The 14,929-nt window shown below is 40.2% G+C and overlaps 1 protein-coding gene across 1 annotated transcript in view; it reads left to right on the top strand.

Moving 5' to 3' along the window:
* The first annotated feature begins 5,711 nt into the window (after positions 1-5,711).
* The window catches only part of GRAMD4 (GRAM domain containing 4), a 48,723-nt gene continuing 39,505 nt past the window's right edge, over positions 5,712-14,929 (top strand). The window contains exons 1-2 of the mRNA XM_062491595.1: positions 5,712-5,888; positions 14,125-14,245. Coding sequence (XP_062347579.1) covers positions 5,727-5,888; positions 14,125-14,245 — 283 coding nt within the window. The 5' untranslated portion in view covers positions 5,712-5,726. The remainder of the gene's footprint in view (positions 5,889-14,124; positions 14,246-14,929) is intronic.

Below are 14,929 nucleotides of genomic sequence, written 5' to 3'. Positions count from 1 at the left end.
ATATTATGACCCTGAAGCCAAGGGTGATGCAAGTGGGAGAAGACTTGACCACACTGTGATGCTGAGGAAGTGAATATTATTTCAGGATGGACCTGTTGTGATGAGTGTGGACAGAGCTCAGTTGGAAGATTTGTTTGCGTGTTAGTTGATGTCAGAAATTGAGGTCACTTGCACAATACTTGTAATTTTCAGGAAGTGTTTTTAAGCTGCTCTTGGCCAATCCAACTGAATGTTGGGCCCAAAGTATTGCAGTCTTGGTTTCCAGTGACAAGTGGTGACATCATTCTGTACTGAGAACCTGAGATGTTGTATTGTCCTGGATGAGCTCAATCTCATGTTGGGGCTGTTCATAAAAGGGCCACACTGAGTGTGAGTCGTGCCCCTTCTGTGTGCTAAATGTCTTTGTTGAGTTGAGCTTAATGTAAAGTTTTCTTGAAAGGTGCCAACTTCACCTTTACAAAACCACTGTCTGTTGTTCAGTAAGAGATGCTGTGGGTAAAGTTTGGCTTTCTCAACAGATGCGAGCCTTTTGGGGAGTAGTTTGGGAGAAGTCTGCGCACAGGGGGAAGAAAAGTGTCATTTTCTTTTATCCTTTCCTCTAGGATGACCCTGCTTGAGTAGGGAAGTTGGACCAGATGACCCACTATGGTCCCTTCCACCCTGACCCATTCTGTGATTCTGTGAAAAGCTGTGCAGACAAGGAGCTCTGCAGTGCACTTGATCTTTCTCTGGTTAGATTCTTAAATATTAATAAACACAAAATGTTCAGAAATTGACTGGAAATGAGAGTCTATTCATTAAAATGAGAAACTGGGGGGAAAAAGAAATCAAGCAGCAAGAGAGAACTTTTTGCACAGAACATTATACAGAGACTCTGATGGTGTGTTAGGCTTATTAGGCTTATTCTTCCCTCTGGTTTTAGTTAGACATGTCTAGAAAAGAATACACCAAGCTTAATTTTCAGTGTTTGTGGATGGATTTGCTTTGTCTTGTGTTACTACTCTCCTGTGAACTCTAAGGATATTACTCAGGAGATTTTCAGTGTAGAAGTAATGAATACCAAACAGAATCCTGATACTTTCCACTCCCTCAGTTTGCACATCCCTTCCTCATGGTAAGACCAAAATGTCCTGGTGTTGACAGCAATGTCTGTATTTGTTCATCCACACACAGCCTGGCTTTTCTTGAATACCAGGGCTCTTACACTGGACTTTTGCAGAAATGTATTTTGAGAATAAAAGGAGAATATGAAGGAGATGGAATATAAAAGTGAGAACTAGGGGTATGCTACATTTGTAGGTCATCTTCAGCTTTCTGAAAAGCTGTTTTTTTAGCAAAAGGAAGATGGATGCTTTGAAGGTTACTGTACTGTGTCATAGTCTTAATGTAGGGCCTTTTTGACCTGGGATGAAATTCATCCAAGATGTTTTAAGTGGTTTCTTTGTTTGTTTTCCCTCGGGCTCCAGACTAACACTTGCTGAGGCAATGCTGTTTGACTTTGTGTAGCAGGTCTGTGTTCTGTTCACAGCTAAGGAAAACTGACTGAGCCCTCTGTTGTGAAGCAGAGCCCTTTCTCTGCCAAGTGCACGTGAAGATTTTGCTGTTCAGTCCCTGCTGGGTCTACCAGACTGTACCCATGTAAAAACTAAATGCAACAACAGAAAACCTATAAACCACTTGTAGGAGACTCTGGGGTGAGTTCAGGCAGGTTTCAGACAGCAGCTGTACATTGGGTTCTGCCCTTCCCTGAGTTCCCTCTACATCCCAGCCTCTTCCACGTTCATGCAGGAGTAGAAATGGGATAGCAGTGGCACAAAGGGGTGGGAGGGTTGTCCATAAGAACACATCTCATAAACAAGTCCCTCCGGATGGCAGGGATGGCTGTCAGTATTCCCTGGAAGCTGGTTGTCTGCTTACTGAAGCCTCTGTATAAATGTAGGCTGAAAAATTTCTTGTAGATCTGCTTAAGATTTTTATGTGAAAGTGTGGGAAAACTTGATTTTTCTGTTCTTAGTATAAATTTGGAATGTGAGTGTATGTTGGTTTTAGTTTTTGGGTCTGGATATATTAATTTAAAATAAAGGTCTGATAGTTGTTTGGGGGGTTTAGATATTAGGTCAAAATAAAGGCATCTCTTCCCTGGCCCTCTGTAAAAGGAATAAAGCTTCAGGCTTGAAGGATTTGCATTAGCTGGTAGATATTAATGGCAATTAAAAGGAAAATCTTTAAAGATTATTTTAGCTAGGAGGTTTTTTAAGCATGGAAAAAATATTGTCGCATGTATGACAGTGCTGGGGAAATGACAGGGTTTAAAATGCATGGAATTAAAGTACTTGTATTTTTATTAGAGTGTTATATTTGTTAATGGTTAGTTTCAATGCAGAATGAGATATGAGTCTGCCTTTGCCCTCTAAGCTCCTCCTGTGCAGAGTTGCATGGTGGTTTTGATGTAGTGGGTTTGGGGAGAAACAGCCTGAAACTCACAGCTGAACCAGCTGAGCTCAGAATGGATATTTGGGTAGGGAGGAGTCCAGGATAGGTAGTTGGGAGAAGGTGAGGGATGAATAGCTATGATGGTGAAGCAAGTGTTTTGATATTTAGTTATTTAGTTACTGTATTTTACAATAAAGCTAATTCTACATCAAATTCTGGTCTTTTATTTTACAAAAGCTTCCTCAAGCTTATCTAAATTTAACTCAAGTCAGTTGGAATACGGAATCTCCAAGAATCTTTTCTCCTGGTGAAGCTGCTGAAATGTCACCATAAATAAAGTTGCTGGTTGCAGGAGCAGGCTGCTGACATAAAAAGCCTGTCTTAGATCCAGCATTTGGATGGAGGCCGGATAGTGAGTTTTCATAGGAGCTTGTTGGCAAGCTTACATTTCTGCTTAGGCTAATGTAATGTAACTGTAAGTAATTTGGGAACCTGGTACATGCAAAACAATTTTTAGACAAAATGGTCTTATTATTTTTAAATGTTAACTGAGAAGATGTTTTTATAAACCTATGAAGCTTCTTGTACTTTAAGCACTTTAGAAATGCCTTGGAGTGTGGTTCTCTACTGTGTCCTCTTTTAGTGTTTAACCTACTGAATAATCCTTTAAAAATATTGACTCTCATGACATATCTGCAGATGAGAATTGATGGTGAACATTCAGTGGAGTGATTTAAATAAAGGTTTGCATGTTTAAAGGACTAGGTGGTAACATAGGTAGGGGTAAGTCATAAGTTTTGTGAGTAAAAGAATGCCATGAATGTGTACATGGGTAATCTGTTGGCCAGGTTATTGTGTGACCTGGGGCAGAAATGCATGAACCGTAGATGAGAATGGAGCTCAATTTCCTAAAATGGTGCCCATCCCTGGCAGTTATGCCAGTGGCCCTTTTCACTGTCCTTGTGGCTTTTTCAGTCTTCATTCAAAGCTTGATGGTAAGGGTTGGAGATTGCTTTATCTCAAGATGTTTCTTGATGCTTCTCATTTCTTATGTGTGATAAGTGAATGTGAATTTATGCGAAGGGGAAAGAAAGCTGAATTCTGATCTTGAACCATCTATGGGAGTGCTGGATATACCAGGCTATAAAAGATGTCCAGGTCCAGCCCTGGCCTTTGAGGAGCAGTGGATAAATGTGGTTTTCACAGAAGAATGCTGAGGACTCCTGTTTCTGTCCAGGACTGCAATGCTCATCTGCAGTAACTGCTCCATCTCTAAAAGGGACAGAGAAGGCATGGGATGCATGCTTGTTATTAGGAGCTGATGGCTGCCCAGCCACTCCAGAAAAGGAATAACAGTCTACCATACTTTATTATTTCCATGCATTGCTGTATCATTAGCAGTGACGGTGTGGATGATGAACAGACAGGATTTGGTTTACAGCTGCTTTGCTGTAGTCTCTTACATGGTATGTAAATCTGGTTGAGCATAGATAGAGATCATTGTGATGGGAGAGAGAGAGATACAATTGTGCTGGTGCTTATCAGAGGTTTAAACTTCCCTCATACCATTTGTTCCCTAGTTGCTATTAATAGGGCCTAGGGATATTTCTGGATGTGATAGCTGACAGGTTTCTTCATCAAATAGTCAATGAATGAGCAAGAAGTGTTTCTATTTTAAACATAGCTCTGACAAGTGAAAGAACTTAAAAAAAAAAAAAAGCTGTTATTAGAAAATAACCTTGGTGTGAGTTACCACAAGTGTTTCTATAAGTGATAGATTAAACACAGGATTGCAACTTTAGCATCTCTGATAAAGGAAGACTTTTGTGTTGTTTTTTTTTTTTTCCCCAGCTGTACTGTAAGTGATATGTATTACTTTAAAACTTCTGTGTTTAATTCTGTGTTTAATTAAATCTTGGCAGAGATGCAAACTAAGACATATTTGAAAGGGATGATCTGGGTTGAGCTCAGTGTGAATAGCAGTCACTGCCAAAGTGTTAGGGTAAGTGGAGAATCCATAGGGAGAGCTGAAGAGCTCTGTTGAAAAGGGGTTTGTACTAGAAGGTGAGAATTGCCTTAGGTGCAAAGACTGTGATAGCAAAAGGTTTTTCTCTTTTTATTTTTACTTCTGAAGTAACATGTCTGAATTTGCCTTTGGACTTTCATCTCATACCAGTGTCTGGGATGATGTGCCATGAAGCTAAGCATGACTTGTAATGAAAAGGATGGCAGTGCTGACCACAGAGGACAAAAGGGTAGCACCAGGAGCAAGTGCCTCAAAATAAATTTTTAAAAATCCATTTGCTAGAGCATGGCATGATCCTCCAGATGAATTTCTGGAACAGCCACAGGTAATTGTGGTCGTTTTGTTATAAACTGACAGAGCAGGAGCTTGCTGGAGTGACACGATCAAGGAAGTAAGTTGGGTTTGGCTTTTGCTTTTTAAAGACGGTGCTTTGGTACAGAGGGTGATTTATTGAATGGGACCAGTTTGACAAGTCTGGTTTAAATCAGAAATTATGAAGTGCAGTGTCTTGAAAAGCTGCCATTACAATGAGTTTACGCACGTAAATTAATCTTTCTTCTGTAGTCTTTAAAAAGCAAAATGCTTCTCCTAGTATAATTTCAGGAGTATACAAGATTGTCAGTTTTAATTTTAAGGGTTTTGGTAGTGTGTTTGAATATGATTTATGGTCTGTTTCAGCTGTCTGATTTTTGGTGAAATCTGTCTGTGGCTTTTTTCAGTAAACCCTTGGTACTTGCTGTTTTGTTTGGTCGTGAGACGTGATAGCACCCTTACTCTTTTGCTCTAGTTTGTCCAGGAATTTAAAAGTTGGTTATGAAGCTTGGTGGATTTGTGTGTCTTTGATTAGAAGCATCAAATTTAAGAATGTGGTCTTATCAGTTAAACTTTTTATTTGTTTCAAGTAACCTGTTAGGAACTGACTTCTAATCTTTCTTTGGAGTGGAGGTTGTTACTTTCTGCTTTAAAAAGTGCCAGGAGAGAGAGGCCATGATAGTCTGGGGAGAAGGTAAATGATCAACTGTTGCAAACCAAACCATGCATCTGTTACAATGGAAAAACATTACAGTGGAAAAAGTGCCTGTTAAAAAGCTAAGTGTGTTTTTCCTCCAGTGGCAGGAAGGCACTTGAAAGATGGTTGGGAATAGTTAGTGATAAGAATGTGTGTATTTAGATTTATTGCAAGCTTTCTAAAATACTCTTGATTTCTTGATCTTGCAGAGACTCCAACCGTCATGTTAAGGTAAAGCAGAAAAGTGCAGTGCTGAACATGCTAAAGAAGTTGGACAAAATAAGGTTCAGAGGTCACAAGAGAGATGAGTTCCTTGATTTAGCAGAGTCTCCAAATGCTTCAGACACTGAATGTGGAGATGAAATCCCGGTGAAGATACCTCGAACGTCAGCTCGAGACAATGAAGAGTTGAGAGACCCTGTAAGTACTCAATTTAGGTATTATATTTTGTTTTATAGTTTACATGCAGAAGAATAACAGAAAAATACTAATTCTTTATCCTTATATTATTATTGTAACACTTGAGGGTTTGTGGGCTAGGAAGTAACTTTCCAGTAATAGACCTCCATTTTGTAGAAAAATTAATTTCTCAATATTAGAGTTCCCCATCCCTACTTCTAATTCTAGATATTTTGAGTTGACAGGTTTGTTAACTTTGGATGTGCTTCTGAATGCTCTCTGGATTTTATTTGTTTTGTTGAATTACTAACGAACATCTGAAAAAGAAATGGCAACTTTTCAGTTTGAGTAGCTCATGTCTGTTCAAATGACACTGTCCAGGACTTTAAGGATAAGACTTCTGCTTGCTTCATTAGTGTTAGAGGGTCACACCATGTCCTTCTTCACTGCAGTGTTGTAAGCAGTAGTGCTTTCATGCAGTTAAAGCTGGTTTAAGCCTGTGAAGTTGGTGCTAAAGCATTTTGGTGCTTGTAAACAGAAGCACCAAATCAGACATACCTGTTTCAAAGACACTGCTTCAGGAAAATTTAAATATGTGTTAAAAAAGTAAAATAAAATCCTTCTTTAACTGTTAAAAATGGCTGTGGATCTGTGAGCTTGGAGTGCTACAGTATTAATTTAGATTTGTGTATCTAATTGTATTGTAGAACTGACTTGTAATTCAGAATTGTTATTATCCTATGAAAACTTACTGTGCAGTTTTTATCCCCAAAATGTGATCAAAGACTATTGTCTGAAGGCTCCTTTCTGGGAGCATGGGGCTTGCTGCAGCAAGCTGTAAACAAAAAGATTTTAAACTGTACATCCTTATGCTTCTCCTTTGGGGTTGGCAGCTTGTATCCAGTTCTGTAGCAATTAACTTTCTAAAATTTAAGTGAGCTTTCATGGTCCTGCTTATGGAGAACTTTTTTGCCATAGTGTTTTTCCTATGATCATGGAACAAACAGATGGTAATTGCAAAGCATATTTTGGTCACAAAAAGGTGTTATATGTAAATCCTCAAGCTTCTCAAACAAGGAGGTCTGTTGAAAGCCATTCCTTTGCTCTTATTCTACGAAGACATCTGTCATTTGTTAATATGTAAGTATTGTGTATACTGGGAGCAATCTCTGCTGCTGCCCTTCCAACGTAGTATTTTGTAAGTTTTTTATAGGTATATACTGGTTTATTTTCATTAAATTTAAGGCTTTATGTTTTGTGTGGGTATATATTAGATGCCTTTTGTATTTAATCAGAAGTATCTGAATGGCAGAGCTAGAGGCTACAGAAAGATCTGCCTTAAACTCCAGGTACTATTTTTTGTATTTCTTCAGGGAAATAGTAGCTCCTGGGTGGTATGGAGGGTAGCCCAGAGCACAGCAAGGTAAACTTGTAGTTTTGAATAATTACAAGCCTTAACAGCTACTACACATCTGCAGGGATGGTCTCTGTTTTCTGAAAATATTGAGCTCTGTGTGCTGAGAAGGGAGCTTATAGAAACACTTTACTTTTTGGCTGATTACGTAGTGCACTAAGCTGTTGTGGTCTAAGTCCTTGGGGTACAGTTGAGGGCAGTTCTTTAAAATCAAGGAAAAAGAGAGAGAGGAAAAGAGAAACAGCATCAAACTTGCTTTGCCCTGATGTTTGGGAGCCCCAAACCCAGTCTGATGCTGCAACAGGCTAAGAGCAGCAGCTGTGTTACAGATATGGGCAACATAAGCATATTGGTATGAGGAAAAAGGCCTGACATATGAGGTATAAATTTCAGATGGGAATTTTAAGGAATTAACAGTTGGCCCTCACAGGCATCCGTGCACTAAGCACTGCTGCCCATCTGTAAAATGAAGGGAGAAGAAATAATCCCCTGTGCTGCAGAGGTGCCAAGAGTGAAGAAAGTAATGCTTATATATTTAAATCAATATTAAAGTAGTGGTGTCTGAGGTTGTGTGAAAGTGCAATTCTGAATTATTTTTCTGCTTCTTATTGAGATTATATAGTTGAGTTGTGCCTGAATTGGTTTTAATTCAGTGTCTAAAACTCATAACTTAAATTGCTTGTACAGGGTGTTTTTCTTTTATAGGCTCTTGTAAGCAACTTAGTATTATACTTGTACTACACTGATCATGGCAACATCAAGTCTTACTGGTTTCTTCCTGTTCAATACCTTTGGGAAACTGTTGAAAGCACACAAAAACCAATGCAAGTCTTCTGTGTAAATGGAATTTTGACTGCATGTCTTTTCAGATGGATGTGAGCTGTACTTGCTGCCACTTCTGTTCCTTCATTGTTTCTATTGAAATCTGGGTACAGAACCCATGGTCTTGAAAGAGCAAGATTGGTGGCTTGGAATTGAATATAGGCACGCAGAGTTAGAGTCCTAGTCCCCTTATCTGCATCTTCACTGTCAGCCATTCCCTAGACAAAGACTTCATCTCTGCCCCTCTCTACTCCTCTCCCCCTGACCCTGTCTGGTGTATTACGGAGGCATTAAGGAAAGGTCTCTATTAGAGCACCACAGTGCAGTCATGTAAATGAAGGACCTTTTTGTGCTTCATGGATTTACAGTGCACTTAAAAATGTGCCTCTTTTTTAGGTGTGTATCTTAACTTGACAGACGTGTGCAAAAGCTTGATACAAATGGAGGTTGCAGGGTGAAAAGTCTTGTCATAAAAGCTTGTGATCACAGAGCCCTGACCATCTGCCAGGAAGAGCATCATCCTCTGTTGCACTTCCAGCAAATGAAGTGAATGTTCAGTCCCAGGCCACAGATTGCACAGTAGCACTTAGTCCCAACGCTTCACATGTAAAATTTACACCCTGTGAAAAGAGAAAGGATGGGCAGATGACGTAATTTAGAATTCTTTGTCTTTAAACTGAGTTTTACCTATTTAGTTCAATAATAAACATCCTAACTGTGTTTGGGTAAAGCACACAGCTAGCTCCTGGTTGCAGGACTCTGTTGATGGAAGGATTTATATTTTCCTTTGAATTCTCATTGGTTTCTGAGAGTTTTTGTTCAAAAGAATAAAATTAGTGTCTTAATTTGAACTAGTTTGGATTCAGCTTACAGGCTGGCTGCTTGCTTGTGTGGGGTTTCCCCTCTCATTTAAGTGTCCCAGCTACCAGATATACCTTGAATAGGAGATCCTTTCTTAGGTCTCTGTGGGTATTTGGACACTGTGATCAGTGCATAGACAGAAGTGCTGGTTAACAAATTCAACTCTCTGCTAAACAGCTCTTTCAATTCCTGAATTGCTTCCTAGATTTCTTCCTTTATTCCCTTTTTACCATAGCTGGGTGTGGGTTTTTATTTTTAAGGGAAGGGCATTAGACACTGCGTGCAGCACTGCTATTTCTGCATTGTTTTGTAAGAACACCACAATTGCAAAATAGGTAGAGGGACTAACCTGGTCCATTCCAAATCAATTAGCATTTGATTTGTTGTGACATTAAAAATTGAGGTAATGTTGCTCACTCAGTCATTTAAGTCCCCTTTATTCAGTGCTGCCCTTCCTGTTTGCACAGAAGGGGAGACAAGATCCAGTTCTACATGCAGGTGTATGAGTGAATGTGGTGCAGACAGATCACACCCCTTCACAGAGTGGAGAAAGAACAAACTGTGTTTAAACCCGTAGAGGCTGGCACTAACCTGGCAGTGAGAATTCCTAGTAAAGCTCTCTTGTATCTGGCATATTGTACTGAAAGCAGCCTGATCTACTTATGCAAGTTCCCTGCCAGTGTGCTAGGATTAAATCTGAGTTATTGTGGTACAGAAAACATTACTTAAATTGCTCTTGCTGTATACCTTGGATTTTCCTGACACATGTCTATTAAAACTTTAAATGCTGCTTTGTTGGTTATCTCATTTATGTTGGTCATCTCTTTCATTTCATTGGAAGGTATAAAGCATAATGGAAACATTACAGTTAAGATGTTAAAATCTCTAAACCTGGCTAGCACTAGATTTTTAAAAATTCATGTAGAATATAGCTGTGTTTTAGGAACATGCCAGTATGAGTATGCTTCCAAGAATATCTACTAAGGATTAACTATTCATGCAGGTATTTTCATTCTTAAGGAACGTTGTTTTTTTCCTTTTTTTACAGCAGGTAATTGCAACATTCATGGGGAGCCCTTTCATAATTTGAAGTAAGGAAATTCACATGAAGGTATCAGATGAAAAATTCAGGAGGCTAGAACTTCACAAGACAAGCTGTGTAGTTTGTTGTATTGCTGAAGACTTCCCCCTCCCCCTTTTTCCTCAAATGAATGCAAGTTAAAATTTTCTGTTTCAAGCTACCTCTTCCCTGTGTTGTGTCCCAGCCACTTTGTGGGCTCTGAGGAGTGGCTCAAGTGGCTGGTTTTGCCCCTGGGCTTGGCTGTTGTGTCCTCACTGCTCCCCATCCTTTGTGTCTGAGAACAACTCCTTTCCAAGTTGATGACAAACTTGGAAATCAGACCACCATTTTGTTAGATATTCCTAGAGAAAAATCATTCCCATAAATAGGATGTTGTGGAAGGAAGTTAGAAGCGTGGGGTTGGGCAGTTGTGTTTCTGTGATACTGAAGATGTGCTGTGCTGCAGATGGAGAGGGCAGATCCAGAGCTGCTCAGCTGCGAAGTGACTTGGACCCGTTCCGTGGTCGTGCAGCAGCAGTGGCAGCACCCAGAACAAAATTCCAGGGCTCGTAGGTGAAGGGGTTTTGGGGAAGGAGAGCAGACAAGTCTCGGGCTGGGAAGTGCTGTTATGAAAAGCCTGAACTGCAGATGGCTCGAGAAACACTTTTGTGGGGAGATGTGGGTTTTAGATTGGAGCTGCATGTGGTTTGGGCAAGCAACCCTGAGCTCTGCTAATGGGTTACAGGCAGTCTGTCAACATCAGAAATCTTCCTTTAACCCTTCTGTCTCTGCATTCACCTTGGGCATTTCTCTGTCTTCCTAGGCACTGCCAGGCCTTGCTCGTGGTCTTGGCTAAGTAACAGCGATTGCCAACATTTTAAAACAGCTCCTGTGTCAAATACTGTCAAAGCTAGAGAGGCAGAAGGAAAAGCAGAAATCTGTGGAAGCCTTCAGGGCTTTTACTGTGAGTCAGAAACTAGAAAGGACATCTGTGAAGTGCAGTGCAGTTAATCCATCCTGAGTCCCAGTGCTGTCCTACAGTGGCAGCAGAGAGAAGAAACCTTTACCTAGATAAACTGGAATTAACACAGGTATTTTGTTAATTTGTGATTGAGCCAGATACACTGGCTTCAGACAAAGGGACTTTTTAAACTCAGAGGCAGGCAGTTGACCTTCAGCAAATAAACTACCTTATTTCTTGTTTTCTTAGGTGTGTTGGTGTCGGGAAGAAACTTCTGTGACGGAGACATCTGCTTAAATGTTTTTCCCCATATCACTGTCCTGGGAGTCCTCAGTTTTTCTGAATGTTTCTAAATGGTAGTAATAAAATGTTGTGGTGGTGCTAATTATGGAAATTGGGTGCACCACCAAACTTGTGTGAGTGTGTATCTTAATAAACTGTTTTATTATTACATGTTAATTACATGATCTTGCTCCTAGCATTCTAGTGAGCAGCCTCATGTTTTAACTCAATAGATTTTTTTTATCTTTTTTTTTTCCTCCTCTCTAAGTTAGAAAGTCATAGAAACCTTTTGTAGCTAGTTTAAAGATGTGTACCTTCTGATTTTTAACCTATCAGTGGATGTCAGGCTGCTTGGATCCAATGCTTTAGCAGATAAACATATTTGGAAACTCTGAGAATGAGTCATTTTAACTGGTACCCCTCTCTTCAGTGCTACACTCCTCTTTCTCTTTCCTTCTTCCTTAGAGGTGCAATTAAGGTATCCTGGGCTTTAATTATTGACTCAACATCTCTAAAGAAGCAAAAGCAGAGCTGGTTCTCCATACAGATTTCTGAAATGTAGCACATCTTTGGGTAAAATATATTGAGTATCCTTAATGAGTATGCAAATGAATATGTTTAGCTACTTGCTGGCCCCTTTCTTTTTCCTGTCCTCCATCACCTGGGGTGGGAACCAGCTGCTGTCTAAGCATGGGGCTGATGTGCAGAGTCCAGACACATTCCTTTTGAGTACTTGCTCTTTGTCCTATATGTGATTTTATTTATTTATCAATAAAATATTTAAGCAGTGGCACTGTTTCTTCAGACAGCTCCCTGTGAACTCCTGCATGCTGGGAGCAGAGATTGTCCCTGTGTGCTAGATGTGGGTGTACAGTACAGAAAGCTGTGCATTAACATCTGGGCAGCAGTCTGTATTTTAATAACACTTCCCTTGTGCCTGCCCTTGGAGTGTGTTGTAAAGATGCTGCTTTTCAGCTTCAGTCACACCACTTTCCTTGGGGCTCTCCAAATGTCTGGCAAGTGATAGCACTAAATCTTGTGGTGTAAATAGATACAACCCAGCTCTGTAGATAAGAGATCTCCACAGAGGTTAATTCACATCCTGTGCTCATCTGAAAACAGTCTCTGATAATCTTGTGCAGTGGCTGGAGCAGTTGCAAATGGCATCTCTCACTACACCTCCCTGGAAATGGAAATGTGGGGCATGGTGAGGAGGATGCTGTGCTGCAGCTCCCCGTGTGAGGACTGCCCTGGGGTCTGTTCCTCTCTGCTCTGGTGTGATTTGTGCTGGTTCCAAAATGGGAAGTAGCCCAAGGCAGCTGCTGAGCCAACAGCTTCTGCTCCTCGTCGGGGCCAGCAGTGCTGACAGAGTGCTGTGTGGGTGGGTGCTGCTTAGGGAACTGGAAATAGCATCTCTCCTTGGCACTGTGTTGAGCAAGCCCAGGTGGGGAGTTGGTGCTAGGTAAATGCTGGGCAGTAACTGCCTACAGAGTGCTAATATGTCTATATGTATATATATACATCTATATGTATAGGCAAATTCTGAGGCTTAAACTCAGCATCAGTTCAAACAAGAAAACTGATGTTTAATATGTATTTCCACACTGTTTTATCTTGAAAGTGCAAATCAATCCCAACTGTGAAAGTACCTTGCTATCAGTAAGCTTTCTGCACATCTTTCCTGAAACATAGAAAATGTCTTAATTTAATGTCTCCTGTAGATTACTTGAATTTATATACGTATGTAATTTAAGTTGTCGTGGTTAAATGTATGCAAGCTGATGTTTGATAGGAATGCAGCTGCTATATCAGGGTTCAAACAAGGAGTGGGGAATAGTCAGAATAGGTAAATAAAGTCCTTTTTGTCCTGAGATAATTTCTGTGATGTAGGCTTCTGTAGTCTATCACTTTGTTTTTTGAGTATAAGCTGCCAGAGAAGCTCCTGTAATTCTCATTGACAGATCTTTCATACCTGGTGGGGACTGTACACAAGTGCTGAGCAACCATTACCCAGGAGATGCCTTAAGCCACCTTTTTCCCTGCTGTCTGAAAATACCCACTTTATGAGAGAAAGAAGGCATCACCTGCCTTCTGCTGTGTGGGCTCGGGGTTTTTCTGTGTTTACTTCATGGAGGTGGTGGTTGTCAATGGTCTCATTGACTAATCAAATTGCTTTTTAATTCCTGCTTTCCTACAATATTTTCAGTATTCTGCTGAGTTCATTCAGGGGGTGCAGGTAAATCTGTTGATGCATGCAGTCTTCTGATTTCCTGCTCTCCTGGCCTGCCAGGATGAGCTCCTGGGCACCACCAACATCCTTCTGCAGTAACTGGGTTGTGGGGGAGTGGGGAACCCCTTCCTTGCTTGAGAGACTGTGGTCTTGAAAGTTGCACGTTCCATAAATGGATATTAAAATATACAATATGTGTTTCCCAGTAGCTCAGTAATTATCTAGAAAAGTCTTACTTTTGCTGCCTTCACAATTTTATGTTTAAAGTGTGTAGCATTGGCCATTCATTCTATGGGAAGAGGAGAGGGGTAGTATAAATATGGCTTTTCAGTCAGCAGCAGAAGGGCTTAAATGATGATACAGTAGAACTGGTAAGGGTGGTGGGGGGAAATACTTGTTTTCTGTAGCTTCCCAAGGTTTTCTGAAGTGTGTTCTGTAAACTCACATTTGATTAGCTTTCATTCACTTGGTAATCTGATGCTGGAAGAAGCATGTAGAGTTGTTGATACTTGGATGTTTCTCACATGCTTGGTTCTTTACTGCCCCAGAAATCAGTTGGTATATTTAAATGACACAGAAGAAAAAAAAATCCTTCTGAACTTCCAGTATGTTCTGGTTTTCTTATAGGCTGGTCCAGGGACCATCATCATGGCATCGGGAGTCCAGGATTTTAACAGAACAGAATCTGACAGACTGAATGAGATCAAAGGTCACCTGGAAATAGCCTTACTGGAAAAACACTTTTTACGTAAGTATAAAATGCTCTGTGGAGAGGATTAGGTGGTTTAGGCTTCTGTAATAACATTTCTCTAACTGTGGAAGTTAGCATCAGAATTATGAGAAGTGCCGATGTGCGGATAGTGCTTGGATTTATGCTTCCCTAAGAAGAACTTAAAAGCATTCCCAGGGTTTCTGGGTCACTTGGGTATTTTTTTCCTCCTTGTGTTCCCCGCAACATACTCATTATATGACAGAAGCTTTGTAGCTGAAATCTTGATGTTGACATCTGCAGGTTGTCTTAGAACCAAGTCAACCCTAATGTGCCTGCAGTAGGTGTTTTTCTTTCTAATAGTAATTGCTAAGAAGAGATTTATGAAGGGGAGACCAGTTCATTTTTGTGGCAAATAATGCACCTTAAAACATGTCTCTTAACATTGTATGTATTATTGGTAAGTGTTGTAAGAAATACAGAGAAGAGTGTCTGTAGATTTCAAGTGTGAATTGTTTGGGTTTATGCTTATTTATATGTACGTATGCATGTATAATGAGAAAAAGTTGTCATTCTTGGCTAGAGGCAGCTGCAAGATTTTGGGGATTTTCTCAGCAGGTCTGAACTGTTGATTTTTAAGACAGGATAGTTAAAAACAGAAAAATGGAAGACAAAATAATGTGATAGGGATAGACATCGCTGTAATAAACCAATGAGGACTTT

The sequence above is a fragment of the Cinclus cinclus genome, chromosome 4 (assembly GCF_963662255.1).
Source record: "Cinclus cinclus chromosome 4, bCinCin1.1, whole genome shotgun sequence".
Lineage (NCBI taxonomy): Eukaryota > Metazoa > Chordata > Aves > Passeriformes > Cinclidae > Cinclus > Cinclus cinclus.
The sequence above is the reverse complement of the archived record's forward strand: the minus strand, read 5'-3'. Positions and strand labels throughout refer to the sequence as shown.